Raw genomic sequence first — 18533 nt, 5'->3', positions numbered from 1 at the left:
TATATATAATTTTCCCTTCAAATTCTTATTTACTGCACATTGCGCCTGTTTTTCTTTCTTTCTGGGTTCTGACCACCCTTCTGTTCTTGTCTTTCTGGGCAAACTTTGGCGGCATTTTCTTCTTTCTTGGACTGTGATTCTATTTCTCTCTGTGAGATTTTCTGTTCCTCAGCTCTTCTGCAGTAATCTCCACACCACCTGCTCCCCTTCACTGACTCCCTTCTCTTGTGCCCAATCTCTCTGCTTAGAGATTCGGTTCTCCAGAGTTGAAAAGGACCTCACTTTTTAGAGGTAAGGAAGCCGAGACCAGGGGCCCCTGGGAAGAAGTTGCTTAAGAGTAACAGAGCAGCAACAGAAGTCCAGTCCTGAGTCTTAGCCCAGGGCTTCCCTCCACCACACTTCCAGTAAGGATCCTTCTCTCTGGGCTTCGGATTCAAAGCATGGATCTTAACCCTCTCTATACATGCTCAATGGAGAAGGAAATGGCAACCCACTCCAGTGTTCTTGCCTGGAGAATCCCATGGACAGAGAAGCCTGGTAGGCTGCAGTCCATGGGGTCGCACAGAGTCGGATACAACTGAAGCGACTTAGAAGCAGCAGCATACCTGCTCAAAGCAGTATTTGCTGTTCAACCAAATTTAGAAATGATATCACAATGGATACTATTTATTGGCGGGTACTATGTACCAAGGCCTGTGCCAAGTGTTTTATACAAATGATTTCAGTGAGTGGGCATAAATACTTTATTTGAGAGGAACTGTTATCCCCATCTGAGGAGACTGAGGCTCTGAGATGAGGAGTAACTTGCCCGAGGACACAGAGGTAGTACCCGAAGAGCTGAGATTCTGTTTGCTGTTGTTCAGTCTCGAAGTTGTGTCTGACTCTTTGCAGCCCCATGGGCTGTAGCACGCTGGGCTTCTCTGTCCTTCACTATCTCCTGGAGTTTGCTCAAAGTCAAGTCCATTGAGTTGGTGATGCCATCCAACCATCTCATCCTCTGTCATTCCCTTCTTCTGCCTTCAGTATTTCCCAGCATCAGGGGCTTTTCCAGTGAGTCGCCTCTTCACATCAAGTGGCCAAAGTATTGGAGCATCAGCTTCAGCATCAGTCCCTCCAATAAATATTCAGGTTGATTTTTTTTAGGATTGACTGGTTTGATCAAGGGACTCTCAAGAGTCTTCTCCAGCACCACAGCTTGAAAGCATCAATTCTTCGCTTCTATGCCAGATCTCAAAGCCTGTTGTACAAACCACTCAACACTCCCTGCTCTGAATGTTCCTTTAAGGCCTCTCACATTCCCCCTGGCGGCCCCAAGGTGCCAGCCTGTCTTACTGCCTGTCTCTCACACCTCCTGGAATCTCACCTCCTCCTCCTTAAAGCCTTCTCAGATGGATCAGAGAGGAGTAGAGGCGTTGCTGCTGATGTGGGAGTCTCGTGGTCACAGCAGTGTCTCACTTGTTCTCACACTCTGTAAGCATTGGACCAGCTGTGCCCAGATGGACCCAGGTTGCCTCTGCAGGGCATACCCTCCACCTGCCTGTCAGCACCACCAGTCTGTTTGCAGATGCCTCAGTCCTGTGGAAAAATTAGCAGCAGTCGGTGGGTGGTCCTGGTGAACCACTGTGTGTGCTCAACCGCCCAGTCACGTCCTACTCTTTCTGACCTCATGGACTGTAGCCCGCCAGGCTCCTCTGTCCATGGGATTCTCCAGGCAAGAATACTGGAGCGGGTAGCCATTCCCTTCCCCAGGATATCTTCCCAACCCAGGCATTGAACCTGGGTTTCCTGCATTGCTGGTGGATTCTTTATCACCTGTGCCACCTGATTTTTCCTCAAGGAGGAGCCCACGTCAATATGACTGTGGGGGCCCTGGCTCCGGGCCCACATTTCAGGGGGGCCATAGCAGCCATGGGCCCGATTTTGGAGAAATTCGTGAAGGGAAGAAGACCTTGACATCCCTTCACACCAGGAGCAAGCAAAGGAACTGGGTGTGTTCAGGTGGGCAGAGTGCCGGCTTAGAGGGTCACCAAACCATTCCGCCGAGTGTGAGAGGGGTTGTTGTGCTGAAGCAGGACTTGACTTCTGCTGGGAGGGGGACTGGGAATTCGGAGAGACAGGTGTGGGCGAATCATGAGGAAGAGCAGCTGCGCCAAATCCTTCTTTGGAAACAGGTGGCACCAAGGACTGTCTCCAGATGGTGCATCTTCCGCTCCCATCTGGGCACAGCTGGGTGGCTTCCAGGGAGGGGCATCACAGAGGGTCCATCTGAGAGGGTTTGGCTGCTGTGGCCTGGGACATCCTGAGAACAGGCCTAGCCTTCCTCACTACCCACTGTTAGAGGGGGCAGGGGCCAGAATATGCCAAGGTAGCCCAGGGTTCTGCCAGAGGCTTCTTACCTAGTTTATCCCGTCTAATCGTGGATTTGGGGTGATGCTAACCACCCCAGACAGTGATGGCAACTGTGATGGTCACGGGGAGAAGGCCCGTAGTACCTCTCTGCCTCCTGTTGATCCTGCACCAGATCCAGTGGGTAGCAAACTCCACGACTAAGGGGAACGCTGGCTCCTGGGTTGAGGGTTCCAGACCCTTTGAGGCACTCAGCTGTGGGGTCACTAGGTGGTCCTTTGGCCATGCTCAGGCTTCCTGCCCACCTTTCTTTTCTAGGTATGCCTGGCCCTCCTCCCTCTGCTCTCCCCATTACTCAAGCCAAGAGGCCCCTTATCTGTAGGACATGGGAAGCCTCAGCCGTGCCCCACCAGCCAAGTCCCCTACCAGTCTTCCTCAGTCTTCTGGCCCCCGAGGGGCCAGCTGGGACCAGGAACATCATTTAGGCACATGGGTTATTTCTTCTTGGTTTGGAAAAAAGTACCACCACTCTACTCAGCCTCCCCTTATACTATCTGGGAACATCCTTAGCCAAGTACCTGGTGTTGATCCGGGCCAGTGGCCCTGCTGGTCTGGACTCAGGGAGAGTGCTGGACTCAGGGATGGGGGATGGGGAGCAGGGGCTGAGGGGGGAAGTACAGACTCTGGGGTGGGGCAGGTGTCTTGACCCAAGGGGTCTCTCCTGGTGACTTACTCCCTTGAGGGTGGGCTTGGTGTCTCCTCTCTGCCTGGCCTCTAAGTATGTGGTCTGTGTGTCCTGGCTTCCCTTAGACCTGAAGGGAAACCCCTCTGCAGAGCTCTGGGTGATGGAGAAGCTCAGAATTGGGGTGCCTAGGAGGGAGGGCACTCAGAGTTTCCACGGAGGAAGCAAGGTAGAAATTCGGGAATGAGGCTGCTGAAGGATTCAGGAGCCAGGACCATTGGCAACCAGGTGCAAATAGCATGGCTAAGAGCCTCGATTCCCAGACTGTAGCCCTAGGAAGGAGCTCGCAAGGACCTGGGTAGTGGCAACTGGAGCAGCCGTGAAAGTGGAGTGCCAAGAGTTTAGTCCCAAAATAGTAGTGAGATTTCTGTCACTCTTCACGCTCTTGGGGTTGCCTTGAGGCACTTGCTTGTTTGCATGGATGATATGTTTTATGTGAAACTCCCTCCACCCTGAAGGAAAATGACCCAGAGACAGGACGGATGGCCTGGGGTCCCCACTGCAGCAGAGATGAACGGTAGAGCAAGTGAACACCTGGGTCCATTGCACTGCTTGCCTCTGGGTGGGAAGTGGTCAAGGTCAGGTCCCTGGTCAGAGAGAACTGAGGATGGTGTGACCAGGTGTCTTCTTTCTATGGAGACAAGCAAGTGCAGAAGCCGAGGGCAGAGAGAGGTCTTCCCCAAGGCCAGTTCTGTTGGGGGAGAGTCCAGACCTTAGGCCAGCCCAGCACCTACCCCTCTGGAAAGAGGAGAACTACCAGCAAAGAATTTCAAGCCTCAGTGTCCCTCAGCCCCTCCTCGCAGCCCCAGCACATGTACTGTGTGTTCCCCTCGACCCCGGGCAGGGTCCCGCCCTCCTGTTCTTTGCCACCCTCACCCCAGCAGCTACTGCAGGGCCTGGTGCTGAGCCGTCAGCACTGATTGAACTGAACCAATGGCTGGTGGAGCTTTCCACGTGGGTCCTCAGGCTTGGTCAGCAAGGATGCTGAGACAACCTGTGTCCCTGATGGACCCAAAGAACAGAGCAAGAAATACAACCAACATCTCTCCAGAGCCTCACAGTGCCGGACATATTCTCTGGGGGTGGACGTGTCACCACCGTCTTCCAGAGAGTGAATCTGAAGACCTCCAAGTTCACATAGCTGGCCTTTATCTCCGAGGTGGGGTTCTCATCCCCCCAGGCTGGCCCAGAACCCCAATCCTGAGCTCTTACCAGAGGCCGGTGGGACCTTCAGGGAATGACATGAAGTTAAGGGTGACCCTGGGAGGCCAGTGGTCTGCCTGGGGGACAGAGTGGGGGTCTGCAAGTCTGGTGCATGGAAGGAAAGGCCCAATGCCGGTCTCCAGCCTTAGTCCCTGGTGGCCTGAGTCGGGGTGGGTGCCTCCCTAGGAAAGAGGGAAGACAAGGCACAATTTGGCATCTCCTTGGGAATGGCATGCTGCGATTCATGGGGTCGCAAAGAGTCGGACATGACTGAGCGACTGAACTGAACTGAACTGGGAATGGATAATCGCATGGGAGGAGTCCCTCTACCATGGCAGGCTGGTAGAGGGAGGAAGAAGGGGATGGGGCCAAAGCTGAGTTCTTTTGGAGAGCCAGGGCAGTGACACCCCAAGTCACCCAAATCTGGAGATCCCTGGGGTCTCTGCCTGGGCCCTCCGGAATGCCTCTCCTCCATCCTTCTGCCTCTGAATTAGATTTCCCTCAAAGCACCTTTGGAGCCAATGGTTTCCAATCTGATCTAGAACTTTCCATTTTCCTATATGTAAATGGAGAGATAGTAGTCACATCCGTTGTTGTTGCTCGAGTGTCCCCTCAATGAGGCCCTCCCTGACCTTCCTGTTTCGAATTGTAATTTTGCCTCCCCAGCCCCCTCAGTCTCCTTCCCTGCCTGGTTTTGCTCTATGACCCTCTCCCCTTTCTAACACACTGTATCTTCTATCTATCACCATCATTATGATCTATCTGTTTATTTTTTTAATTATTTTTGTCTGCCCCACCCCCCAAATGCCAGTGCCATAGGGCAGGGGCCTTCACTTATTTTGTTTATGGGTCCCCAGCACTTAAAACGGTGCCAGGAACATAAGAAGCCCTTAACACATATTTGTTCAATGAATGAGTGAAGGATGGGTGAATAGGATTGTTGCAGGGATTAAATGCATCGCTGTATGTGAAGCATTTGGTAGGATACCCAGCACCTTATTATTCCTGCTGTTGCTATTGTTTGTTAGATGTGACTAGTACAGATTCCTCAGGCTCTTGGCTCTCTGGTTGTCCATCTGTAAAGTGAGGAGATTGAATCACTAGATGAACTCTCGGCTTCCTTCAGGCTCTAAAAGATCTGCAGTTCTATGATCTTTGTGCTCCAAATACTCAGAGTCTGGAAGGTTCTTCCTGAAGCTCGCCTTCTGCTGTTCTCAGCAGCTCAGCTGGGTGTGGAGGTGCTAAGTAACCCTTCCCGGCTCCTCTTGCTGTTTCTTTAGACTCGACTTCTTTTGACAGTATAGGGCAGAGGTATGGAACCATGAGTCACCCTAGGATTTCTTGGAACCTTTTCCCTTCAAAACATTTGTATGTTTTATTTGCACTGGTTTTGATGTCGTTTCATAACATTTTATCGTTTTCAATAGGGGCAATTCATTATGTGCATAATTAGAAGCCATTTGATTTTAATTTCCTTTAGCGTTTTTATAGAAATAAGCCAAAAAAAAAAAAAAATTCTTTTTGCCAGACCACATGTCCTGATTTGAGATGTGGACATGCGATCCTTGCAGATAAAGGTTCACACTGTCCTGCCGTGGGTGGGCCTCTGAGCTTGACGGATCCCCATGGGGACAGGATCATACCTCAGAGGGCTCAGAAGCACCTGTTTTAGGAGCCGAGGTTGGCAGGGCTAAGATCATCCTCACAGGCGCTGCGAGGACATTTTGGGCCATTATATCTCCCCAGAATCCCCTTCTGAAAGAGGCAATCTGGAACCCCTGTTCTTCCCCACAGCTGACTTTGTGGGGGCAGCTTTAGGAATAAAGGTAGCTTCATCCTCCGGGTATTTGGCATTTGCTGAGTAACTGGGGAGGCCTCGGAGGAGGGGCAGGGGACAGGTCTGGCTAGTTCTGCGCTGTTGTTCATACATGGGATTACTTCACATGTCCCAACCAGCTTCCCCGCCCAGCTGCGGGGGGGGCGGGGTGGGGGGCGGCACTCAGTTCCAGCCCCCTTTTTCCCTACATGCCTGGGACGCCAGAGGCCAACATGGATCTTCCTTTCGACACCAGCTGAGTCCGGAGGCTTCAGCCCTTGGGAGACCATGGAAAGGGACAGCCGCCGGGTGAGTGTGTCTGGGGACCTCGGGCCAGAACCTCCTAGCACTGGGAAAGCAGGGATGGTTCTGGCAGCTAGGTGTGGCATGGGCACCCGTGTGCGCCTTGGGTTTCAGAGGAAATTGAAGGTGCCTTTTCTAGGAGCTACTTGGCAGTTACTCAGGCAGCCTGCTTTATCACAATTCGTAGAAGTGGCCACATGGGAGGAGAAGCTGATGGGATTTGGAGAGTGGTCAGGAAGCACCCCCTGGGTTCTGTGGCTGGATCCCGGGTTCCCACTCTGTGGTCCCTGAGAACCCCAGCCAGTGTGTGTGCTCTTGGGAAGTCTTTGCTGGTTTGAGAATCACAAAAAAATTATTAATAGCGTTCTAACCAAGCTTCAAGGTTATCTTGGGTAACTCCCTCACTAAACCATCCTGGAAAAGGTGACTTTCTATGTGCATTTAAGATCTTCGAGGGGCTTTTTCAACTTCCCTTGGTCATTATTTTGAGCCTCCATAATTGTCATGCTTGGAAAGTGTTCCTTATGTCTAACCATGATTCCTTCTGCTACAACCAAGGTGACTTTCCTTTTCTGCTTTTGGTGGTAGAGAGCAGCCAACTGTCCTCTGCTGAAAAGCCAGCCATGTCCAAAGCTTTTGTTCAACGATTCCTCAGCTCAGCTTTCTTTTCTTGAGGGACATTCCTCTTGTGCTCTAACTTCTCCTCGGGTCTTATTTTCTGCTCATCTCCACCTTCTTCTGTTCTCTATTGATGTGGTGGAATCTAGGACTTGGGGAAGGATGGGCCACCTCTGGAACGGAAGCCTATGTTCTGGTCGACAGTGGGCTTGTGGTTCATTCTGAACCCTAGAAGTGTTTCTGCACAGTTTACCATCATCTCTCCCGCCATTTTTTCCCAGCTCTTTCTTGACTTTTCTGTGCCAGGTTTTCTCTCCTGCCCTCTGCTCTGGACTTCTTGGCTCATGTCTCTGCCTCACCAAAGTCATTTGACCCTAGGATTCTGGGGATCATTGGAGCCTCTGGTGAGCAGTAAGGGTAATGCAGAGGGAGTTTTGTCTGAAATATTGGGAAAGTGAACCCGTGGTCTCAGCCATGGGTCATGTTCCTTGATAACTTGCTGGGAACCTAAACTTCATGGCTCCTAGACAAGAGGGGTAAGAACAGAAGCTATCTGAAGGGTCAGTCCCTGGGACAGGGTGATGGGTGGGGGGTGATACCTGCTAGGAAGCTCACCTCTCCAGAGTTAGGGACCAACATGGAAGGTCACGGGAGGGGCATAGGATGGAGGGCAGGCTTTTCATTATTGATGGAATAAATGACACACGTATGGCAGGTGCCATGTTCACTCTGGGAGGCTGTCCTAACTTACCTTGGAATGAAAGAACTGAACAACTGCTTCCTTATTAGGGTTCTTAGGTTCGTCCCCTTATTTAAGGTGGAACCTCCAAGATTGTGAGCCTGAGGAGGGGACAGAGAGAGCTTCCTGAGGGTTTTAATCTCATCTGCAGTGGGTTTCTTAATACAAATGAAATTGAATAAGAGCAAAGTGGGAGCAATTGATCATCCAAGGCTGTGCCTTCTCCCTGAGGACTCCGTTGTAGAAAGATGCATTGTACTTTTTGACCATCAGCTCCACAGAGTAGTGAGAAAGAAGGTGGCCAATGGACTTTAGCCTGATGAAGCTTCTCTGTGAGCTGGTTGGGACTTCAGGGGAATCTCGGAAAGAAGGCAGAAAAGGCTCAGAGCTTCTTTGTATTCAAAGGAGAAGCTGTAGGGTGTGGTGGACAGAACACTGACCAGGTTCCTGGTCAGCTGTGACTTTGAACCAATTACTTAACCTTTCTGCACCTTAGTTTCTTCATCTGTGAAATGGAACAAATGTAGTATCTACTTCAACAAGTCTTAGAACACTGTCTTTCACCTAATAAGGCTCTTTGACGAGAATGTCTAGCATAGTTAGATAGATATATAGAGGTAGACATATATTCATAGCTAAGATTTATTGTCATCGTCATCATCATTGTCTAGGGTCTAGTCCTAGTTCCTCTAAATTTGGACAAATATCTTCTGTTCTCTGTTCCTAAGTTTCCCCACTTACAAAACGAGAGAGTTGGACAAATTGCCCCGAGGCCCTTTCCTGGTTCCATGACAGTCTCTGGAATCACATAGAGTGGAATTACAGATGTGCCACAATGGAGACGCACATTTATTCTTAAAAAACAGTGTGTATTTTGTGTTTTTTCATAAGGCATCACATTCTTAATCCTTAAAGAAGTGTCACATTTATTAAAGAAAGACAGAAATAGACCCACTGATAGAGCAACAATTCTCTGTAGAGTGGATTTTCCCCTCCTGGGTCTACTTAAAGTGGAGCAGGTTTTCCAAGACCACGGATGCCATGGACTTGAGAATGGCTGGAGATCCCAAGTCTGGTCCGGGATGAGGCAGCCTCTCTGCAGAAGGCTTGTCAGGTTCCCAAGACGGCAGACAGTAGGCTCAGGTGGCTCTGCCATTCCCTAGACCCTAAAGTGTGGGCACCCCCTAGGACCTCCGGCACCTGCCCTTCGTCCCTGCAGGTATGCAGCCCTCACCTGAGACCTCTGGGTTCCGTGTTGGCATTGGCGCTGAGCAGCCTTCCACCAAGCCCATCCTGCCTTGCCTCCCTGTGTTGTCCCTGTGATCTGGCATATGTGAGCATGAATGTTGGGGGGGGTGTGTATGGGGCTCCAGGCTGGGTGCTGGGCAGGAAGACCGAATGATGTAACAATAGCCACTTAGCTTAAGTGTCTTGGGTAAGTGTTTTGGCAAAACAGCTTCCTCTTGGTACGGCAACAATGGGGGTGGATGGTGCCCAGCCAGGCAGGGAGGGTGCTGAATTGGGGCATGAGAGAAGCTAGCACGGGGAACCCCGGGCTTTGTCAGCTAAGTGGAGGCCTTAGTAATGCCAGGTAGAGTCTGTGATAGGGTAGCAATTCCCAGGACTGCCCACGGGGCTCCCATTCATACCAACCCTGAACTGTGTCAACAACCCAGCATTGGCAGAGAGAGGACATAAGGAGAAACTGAGGAACCAAGTTTCTGGGAAACCAAACACTGTTTGCTTGGCAATAGGGAGTACTCAATACTCTTTGAACTATTTGATTAATGAATTAATGAATGAATAGGAAGGTGTTTTGATTCTGGCCTAATAGGGATCCCCAGCTTCTTCACACGTTTAAGAGGCATCATAAACTAGAAGGAACTTTAGCTCCCAATCATGCTGGCAATTTTCAAGTTCTTTGTAGCAACAGCCTCTTTCATTCAGATGAAATCTTATCTGGAACCCATTGTTTCAAACTGAAAAGTTAATCTGTTCTGTTTGAAGTGGGATAAAGGACTTGAAGACTTTTACTTACTAAGCTGGATTCTAAGGCATCTCCACAGAACTTCAAATGCTCTGTAGAAACTTGTCTGAAAATGGCTGGTTGTTTTTTTAATGTATTTGTAAATTTTTTATTTTGCATTGGGGTATACCAGCCCAGTAACAAACAACATTGTGATAGTTTCGGGTGAACAGGGAAGGGACTCAGCCATACATATACATGTATCCATTCTCCCCCAAACTGCCATCCCATCCAGGCTGCCACATAACATTGAGCAGAGTTCTCTGTGCTAGACAGTAGGTCCTTATTGGTTATCCTTTTAAAATATGGCAGTGTGTACATGTCCATCCCAAACTCCCTGACTGTCCCTTCCTGCCTTCCCCCTGCCCCACACGCCCCAGAAACCATAAGCTCAGTCTCAGAATCTGTGAGTCTGTCTCTGGAAAACAGCTGATTGTTCAATCCCTTCATTGTGTAAAGTCGCCAGCTCCAGAAAGGAATGCCGTTATCCCTTAGGTCACAGAGCTGGTTCAGAGCAGAAGCAAGATTCCCTGGTGCCTTCGGTGCATGGGCCGACTCCTTGTTCTGGAGCCCAGTTTAATTCCAGGCTGCCTCAGGCCCCTGAGGCTAACATTGCTTGTGTGTGTGGGGGGTGGGGGGGCGGGGAGGGGATGGGGGGCAGGGCGGGGAGCAGGTGTTGGGGGCTGGGTGGGAGGAGATGCTGGGGAATCTGCCCATGCTCTGAGGGCCCTGTATTTGTGGGGTTTCTCTGGGTCCAGGGAAGGGAGGGGAGGAGTCAGCCCTGTGTACTGGAGATGCGACGAAGCCTAGCTTGGGCAGTGGGAATGGAAAGAAGCCTGAACCTCTCTAATCCAGTCCAGTTCATGCTGGAGGGTGTTCGGGCTCCCCAGCCGTGGGCCCAGGGGCTCCCCAGGCTCCCAATAAGCCAGGGAGCTTTTTGGGTGTTGTTAAAGGGCTCCTGATCTTTCTTGGTATCCCGGCTTCTGCAGGGCTTGGGGACCACCTCTTCCTGCCTAGTCTGGAGTGCTGGGGTGCCCACCCCTAGAACCTCCTCGATGCTCAGGATCCCTGGAAGACTGACACTGCCACAGGGGCCTCAAGCTAGTGAAGAGTCCTTCCTTTTCTGAGCTTGTTAAGGGGCGGGCAGTAGGGGGAGCCTGGAGGTGGGCAGCAGCCTGAGGACAGGAGTCAGAAGGTCCGGATTCTGATCCTGGCGCTGCCCCCGCCGGCTGTGTGACCTTCAGCAAGTCACACTGCCTTTCTGGGCCTTAATGACCTCAGCAGTAGGAAAATGGGTTGGACTAGGGGGATTTCAAGATGCTTCTAGTCTGTAGGCAGCCTAGAGCACAGCCCAGGGCTAAGGAGGGAGGCCCAGTCAGTCTGGGCTGGACTTGAAGGGCCCTAATGGACCTGCCCTTGGCCCTGAAGACATGTTCAAGTTGCTGCAGGTGGACCTTCTTTTTTTTTTTTAAATAAAAATTAAATTTAGTTTTAAAAATTGGAGTATAATTGCTTCACAATGTTGTGTTAGTGTCTGCTGTACAGCAATCTGAATTAGTTATATGTATACATATATCCCCCCTCCACCTGCCCCCGGCATGCTGCAGTGCATGGGGGTCGCAAAGAGTCAGACCTGACTGGGCAACTGAACAACAACAACAAATCTCCTCCCTCTAAGCCTCTCTGCCACCCAACTGCCACCCCACCTCTCCAGGTCATCACAGATCACCTGGCTGAGCTCCCTGCGTTATGTACACGGCTGTGTATATATGCCAGTGCTGCCCTCTCGGGGCTTCTCAGGTGGCACTAGTGGTAAAGAACCCACTGCCAACCCAGGAGACGTGAGAGATGCAGGTCGGGAGGATCCTCTGGAGGAGGGCATGGCAACCCACTCCAGTATCCTTGCCTGAAGAATGCTATGGACAGAGGGGTCTATGGGCCACGGTCCATGAGGTCGCAAAGAGTCAGATACGACGGAAGCGACTTAGCACCCATCAACGTGACTCTCTCAGTTCGTCCCACCCTCTTCTTCCCCTCCTGTGCCCACAAGTCCGTTCTCCACGTCTGCATCTCTATTGCAGGCGGACATTCTCAAGTCTAGCATGAGACGTTATTAAAGGGTACTTTTCCCTGTGCTGCCCGGGGCTCTGAGTGACGCACAGAGTGCAGGCTGCCGTCTGTGGGTAAATAACTGTCGCTGCAGAAAGCCCAGGGCACAGTCCACGGCGGCAGCCACATAACTGCTGAGATGAAGCAATCTGAGAGTGACTGTGACATCACTCAGCACAGCCAGAGGCCCCTGCCTCCCTGGCACCTCTGGCTGGGCCTGCAGGAGATGCAGAGAGGCCAAGGGTAGGACATACCCGGGGGCTTGTTAGCTCACTCCCATCCCCACCAGGTAAGGGGCCAGGGCAGAGCTGTGGCAGGAAACCCTAACCCTGACCCAGGAGCCATGGTGACTCTACCCCAGACGCAGTTGGTACAGAGGGCAGGTCTCTAGTTTTAGTCCCTGTTCTGCGATTAGACAAGACGTACCTGAGCAACTTTGAGCAAAGCATACAAATAATTAGGGCCTCTACTTTCTTGTCTGTAAAATGGGCATAATAATCCTCAGCAACTCCTGGCCAGGAAAGTGCTTGGAAAGAGCCCCAGGGCTCAGGGCCGGGCCTGCTCTTGTCAGCCCTCTCCCTGGCCCATCCCCGCTGCCTTCCTGCGGACCCTGGCCCTGCCTCCCTCCTCCTGCCCCAGAACATCTTGAGGGGACTGGATGAGTTTTGAGTAGGGGTCCCTGGGAGCTGCAGAGACACAGGCAGGTGGCAGCAGTGGCCACCTGGGGTGTAGGCCTGGTCCATAAAGGGGTGAGGGTTCACAGCTCCATTTGCTCCATTTGTAAACCCAGAGACCACGCCAGGGGTGGATAGGGTTAGATAGGAAGAAATGCCTTAGGATTGGCAATGCTAAGCCAGGGAAACGGCCCTGAGTCACCCAGGCTTCGGCTCTGCCCTGTCCCCCTCCCTCCCAGGGAGGGCAGAGGAGCCTCTGGTCTGCAGGTAGGTTGTACAGAGCCTGGGCCTTGGTCCTCTAAGTTCCATTCCTGGGTCTGCTGCTCACCGGCCAAGGCCAGGAATCAGGCCGGTTCAGGTCCGGGCTCTGCCCCTTGCGTCCAGGACCAGGGGCAGGAAGTGTCCCCGCCCTGTCCCCCACCTGCTCAAGGCATCTGCCCTGAGGGTGAGGTCAGGCCTCCAGGAGGGATGCTGGAACCTCAGCAACTGCTCTCCAAGAATTGAGGAAAGGAAATGAGTTAGTGCTCTAGTAGGCTAGACATCAGGAAGGACTTCCGGGAAGGTGGAGTGGCAGGCAGTCAGCGGCCATGGAACCGCCTGTTCTGGGGGTCCCGGAAAATGAGAATACCTAGCATGTCCTATGACGTCTGGAGTCAGGAAGACGGAGTCAACGGCCTGTCTCTGACGCTGTGTTCCTCTGGTCTTGGGGCCGCGCTAGGGGGACACACTTGGGTGGCTCCCCACATGGGCCACTCTGTCTGGCACCTGGAGGTCCCTGGTCCGCGGGCTCAGAAACTCTCCGCCTGCCTCCTACCCTGTCCGACACTAGAGCGCTTGTGCTCCTGGGGCCTCCAGCCCCTGCTGGGGTATCACTGTTTCTCCCCTTCCCCCAGCTTCTCCTCCACCCCCAGCCCCCACCTCCCAACCCTGGGAAGTCTTTGTGCTGGGCCACAGAGGCCCAGAGTCAACAGTTTGAAAGAGTCTGACTGGAGACGACTCACCCTTCCACCTGGCTCCTTGGGCACCGAGCCCCCGGGTTGGTTCCATCTTACAGGTCCCACCTCCCTCTAGACTCAGAGAAGAGGGACCCACGTAGGTCTCCTGCCAGGACCCCAGGGCTCAGCTCATCTCTGCTTCCTGCTGGTCAAGGCCTAGGGTGGGCAAGTTGGGACCTACCTGTGAGTGAAGCCAACGTTGGGGACAGGGACCCTGCCTCCCATGGCTGCTCTCAGGCTCCTGCTCTGCCTCCCTGGCCCCTGCTCCCTCCAGCCTCCCCCAGGTCTATGCACCCCCATCTTCCTCTGGGCCTTCGCCACTGCAGGCCCCTCAGCTCTTTCTCTCTTACGCAGCCCCTGCCCGTCATGATGGGGTAACAGGATCAGAAGCTTGTGATCAAATCCCAAGACCACTAATCCTTTTAGAGGTTTTAGGCATGCTCTTGAGTCCCTCTGAACCCCAGTTTCCTCATGTATAAACTGGAGATAAAATTTTCTGTCCAGCTTGTTAACTAAGAGCCTTGTTTAAAATGGAATAAAGGGTATAAAAGCTCTTTGCAAATTGTAAACCCTGAAGAAATGCAGGAAGTTACTGTGGGCCTTCTTGATATTCTGGGGCCAGATTCTACTTGCTCTGAGGGGGCCTGGTGAGACTCCAAGCCCATCAATTAACTGAGATGTCAATTTGGGCATATTCTCAACCACGTTGACGCTCAGTTTCGAAATCTGCAAAATGGAGTTAATAATACCAACCACGAAAGCTGTTATGAGGTTGAAATGGGATCAAGTAAGACGTCTGATGGGCTGTTAAATTTGTTACAGTGATGAGCATTTATAAACCGGGCTCTGTCATATTGATTCCTTGCTTATCTGGGGGAAGGAGACAAGATCAGTCCCATTTCGCACGTGGGGAGACAGGTTCTGAAGGGTTAACTCACCTGCCCGAGCCAGTTAGGCATGGATGTCATCATATTTGAACACAGATTTTTCCATCTGAAGGCCAGTATCTGTAACAAACAAACAGACACCTACCCACCCGCCATCACCAAGCGTGATGGTCACCAAGCGCTTACTCTACATTCATCACCCATCACTGCAATGCTATGAGGCAGGGTGACCAGCTCACTGTACAGATGAGGAAACCAAGATGTACAGAAGTTAAGTCACTTTCCCAGAATTACCACCTGGCTTCGAGAGTACTGGAGGGCTCCTGACTACCAGGTTCCACCCGAGATCCTGACAGACCACTGGGACCAATGCTGTTTCCCACCAGAAAGTTCCACAAGGTCGAGATCCCTGTAGAAACCCCTGGCCGCACCCCCAGATCCCCTCTGGTGCTCCCAGCCCTGCAAGGCCCCAGCCCTGATTCTCAGGCCACGTCACAGATGCAGAACAAGCAGCCCATGCACAGGGTTCAGAGACAAGATGTGCCAGGAGCCTCTGGCTGATGACTCAAGGAGGCGGGGGACTCAGATGCACGCAGGTGTGTGGCAGTTCCGGACTATGGGGTTCTGGGCAATCTGTGCTCTGAGCCTTGGATTCCTCATCTACAAAATGGGCTTCTAAATGTGTCAACCTCCCAGGGATGGAGCGAGGACCCCAGGAGGCCACAGATACGCAGGTTTATTGTAAACCCTAAAGTACCACTCACTGAGAGCTATTATCATATTATTGTCTTGAGTTATGGGAATTTCCCCTGAGGTGGGGGTAAACTTATATTATGAGCATCACAGACGGAGGCCTGGTAGATCAGTGGGGATGCCGCCATGCCAAGGTCCCGAGCAGGTGCTGAGGCTTGGGTGACTGGTGGGAAGGAAGGACGGGACCCTGCCCAGCCTGAGCTTGTCCCTCTCATGATAGGACCTTGGTCTGGTCTTTGTCCAGTTCCCTCTTTCTCCAAAGATGAGCTCACCCCACCTTATAGCCCTCTGGTCATGCCCCAGGGCTGTTAAATCTCAGTAAGGTGGGTGCTGGGTGCGCCAGTGCAAAGGGGGTGAGGAATGACCGTTTCCTGCTGGACACAGGGCAGAGATTTCCTATTTTATCTCAGTGAATCCTCAGGATGATTAGTCCTATTCTACAAATTAAGAAAAAGGAAAGTTGAGGGGCTTGTCCAAAGTCACACCTCGGGTGAGACCTAGGATTGGGGCCCAGGTCTGCCTGGCACCAAAGCCAGTGCTGTGAATAGAGGCATTGTACATTCACACATATTCTCACCTCCTCTCCCTGCTCCGACTCCTGTCCTGTTGCCCTTGAGGCTTCCGGGGGCATAACCTGTCTTTGTTCTGTGGAGCTCTAGAACGGGGGTAGGAGGGAAATTTGAGCTCTGGTTCACCTGGGTCAGCAGCTGCTGCAGGTGCTCTTCACGTCCCTAAACACACACGCGTGTGTTGCTGCTCTGCTGGCTGGGGCATCTGGACCACGTGTACTTACCCACATCTGTCAGTGAACCCCAGTGACTGGTGACTCCTGGGATAGTCACTCCTGGTCCCTGCCCCTGGGAAGCTGAGTACAGTCAGGGACGTGACATTCCTTCTTGGATTCATCTCACAGCCTCCAGAAAAACAAAGAAGTAACTAAATCCGTTACCTCTGACTCTTAGAAGATGGAGTTTAAAAAAAACTAACCCTGTCTGGTAGGCTTGATAGTGTTGACTTGAGTCTGATGTTCTGATAAGCAGAACTTTTTAGTAACTGGGCTGCTTACTAGTAATGTCAAATGCATTTAAGCACAGCGGTCGGTGAAAGATGAAAAGGAGGTGCCTGAGGTCCAGAGCCCATCCCCTCCTCACAGCCCTGCTGACTGTACCCCCAGCGCAGGGACCCTGAGCACAGGTCCCAGCTCCCTTTCTTCCTGCTGCTCCCCGTTCCCTCCTTGGTGTTCAAAGTTCAGCAAAAATGAGAATGAGGGGCAGACGTGACCCCCTAGGCCAGGCTAGCCCCCAGCTCCCCCTGCTGTGCTGGGGACTCCTACAGGGGCTTAGAAGGCAGAGGTGGTGCGAAGGAGGGCAGAGACCTCTGTAAGGGGCCAGGGAGAGGAGAGAGGAGGCCTAATCTGGTGATAGGGCCTGGGCATTCTACAGGCCAGGGCGTGGCTGCCACCAGAGGCTGCTCGAAGACTTTCCATCAGCCCTGGCTGCTCACCAACTCCCAGTCCCAAATTGAGTACACCCAAAGTCTTAGGCTCTCCACGGAGGAACAGCGCTGGTGTTCGTGGATCACCTGCTCTAGCCGCAGCTGCTTTAATGCTCACCTCCCTCCTGAGAGAGGCTGCAAAGCCTCCTGGTTGAACGTGACCTTCAGAGCCCAACTTTCTGGGCTCACATCCTGGCTCTGGCTCTCAAACACGAGAGTTTGACCAAGTTTGATCAATCTCTCTGCTTCTGTTTCCCTGGCTGCACAATAGGGATAATCAGAGTTCCCTCCTCATAGGGTTGTTTCTCAAGATCAAGTGAGTAAATAAATGTAAAGCATGTTAAGTCCTCTGAAACTACAGATTAAAGTGCTAAATGTAAATGAATGAATCACTTCTCCTATAGCTGAATAAGGTTAAGGACCTTGGTCACCTTCTTCCCCTGCATTCTACCTCTCCTGTTGTATTGTTGTGTGTGTGTGTATGTGTTTGTGTGTGTGAGTGTGCATGAGTTCCCTTGTTACTGAGAAAAGTGGAGAACGAGGCAGGTCAAGGCTTTTCTTAAGCAATGCGTCTCACACTTTTTGATGACAGCTCAAAGTAAGAATGATGTTTTATAATCTAAGGATGGGATGCCAGGGAGTGAAGAGGGAAGAAAGGGTGGTAACTCCCAGCTCAGAGTGAGGTCTGGTCCAGCAGCCTCTTTTTTGAGGGTACCTAGACACATGTCGCCCCTGGAGGAGGGCATGGCAACTCACTCCAGTATTCTTGTCTGGAGAATCCCATGGACAGAGCAGCCTGGTGGGCTACAGTCCATAGGATCACACAGAGGTGGACTGAAGTGACAGCACAGCACAGCACAGACACATACAGCCAAAGCAGATGCCCCATGCTCTAGGCAGATGGCCTAGTGCCCTCTGCCCACCTCTCTATAAGGGGAGAGACCACAGGGAGTTGGGGACAGCAGGCTCTAAGCTTTCATTCCATCCTCAGACACTCTCTTCCCTGTTTGGGGGCTCTGCTCACCCCTTAGCCACCTGCCCCAGGACCTCTGTCTGCTGGGTCAGCAGGGCTGACTGCTGGATGAGTTAATAGAGGAGTAGCCTGAGGGACAGCCTTCCATCTGCTTTCAGAATGCCTCCCCGGCAGGGACGCCTCCACCCCGGGCATTCCCGGGCCGAGCACCTGCAGCCCGGGCATCACCTTCCAGGTCATCGTCTGGCAGGTCCTCGTCTACCATGTCACCACTCACAACATCATCTCCAACTCGAGTGTACCTTGTCAGAGCCACGCCAGTGGGGACTGTCCCTGTCCATGCATCTCCTGCCGGGCCCACACCAGCCGCCAGGGCCGCCAGGGAGAGCCCAGGTAAGGGGACTCCTGCAGGGAAGGCAAGAGGGACAGGGAAGCCACCCGAAGGCGGAGGGGGTTTAGTGGGGGTGAATCTCCAAGTTGGGCCCTCTCTGCTTCTCCTCTGTTCTTGGATGACAATGTCTGGGGAGGAGGGGGGATGGTCTGGATGGGCAGTGGGGGACCTGGGGAGGTGGGGGCAGAAAGGAACCATGACACACAAACCCAAGACAGTGGGAAATTGGGGTGAATGTGGTAAAGCACAAGAAATCAGGACCAACAAAACAGGTATGACTTGGGAGGCTGCACATACTGGGTCAAGGTGCAGATTTTGAGGGCCAGAGCTCCTGGTTAGAAACCAGGCCTCTTTCCTAGAGCTGCCCTGGAGGGTCTGCCAGGGAAGCTGGGGTCAACATGGGAGTACAGCGATGATCAAGGGCCTATCTGTGGGTGGAGGAACAAAGGGAGAGATTCTGATCA

At 52.4% G+C, this 18533-nt stretch overlaps 1 protein-coding gene across 2 annotated transcripts in view; it reads left to right on the top strand.

The window, feature by feature from the left end:
* The first annotated feature begins 6170 nt into the window (after nt 1–6170).
* The window catches only part of TMPRSS13 (transmembrane serine protease 13), a 32885-nt gene continuing 20522 nt past the window's right edge, over nt 6171–18533 (top strand). The window contains exons 1-2 of one of the 2 annotated variants that reach the window (XM_010812408.3): nt 6171–6416; nt 17837–18071. In XM_010812408.3, coding sequence (XP_010810710.1) covers nt 6396–6416; nt 17837–18071 — 256 coding nt within the window. In that variant the 5' untranslated portion in view covers nt 6171–6395. The remainder of the gene's footprint in view (nt 6417–17836; nt 18072–18533) is intronic. The other variant, XM_002693003.5, reaches the window with a different exon arrangement.

This window comes from Bos taurus, chromosome 15 (genome assembly GCF_002263795.3).
Source record: "Bos taurus isolate L1 Dominette 01449 registration number 42190680 breed Hereford chromosome 15, ARS-UCD2.0, whole genome shotgun sequence".
NCBI lineage: Eukaryota > Metazoa > Chordata > Mammalia > Artiodactyla > Bovidae > Bos > Bos taurus.
This window is presented reverse-complemented; position numbering and strand designations above follow the sequence as displayed.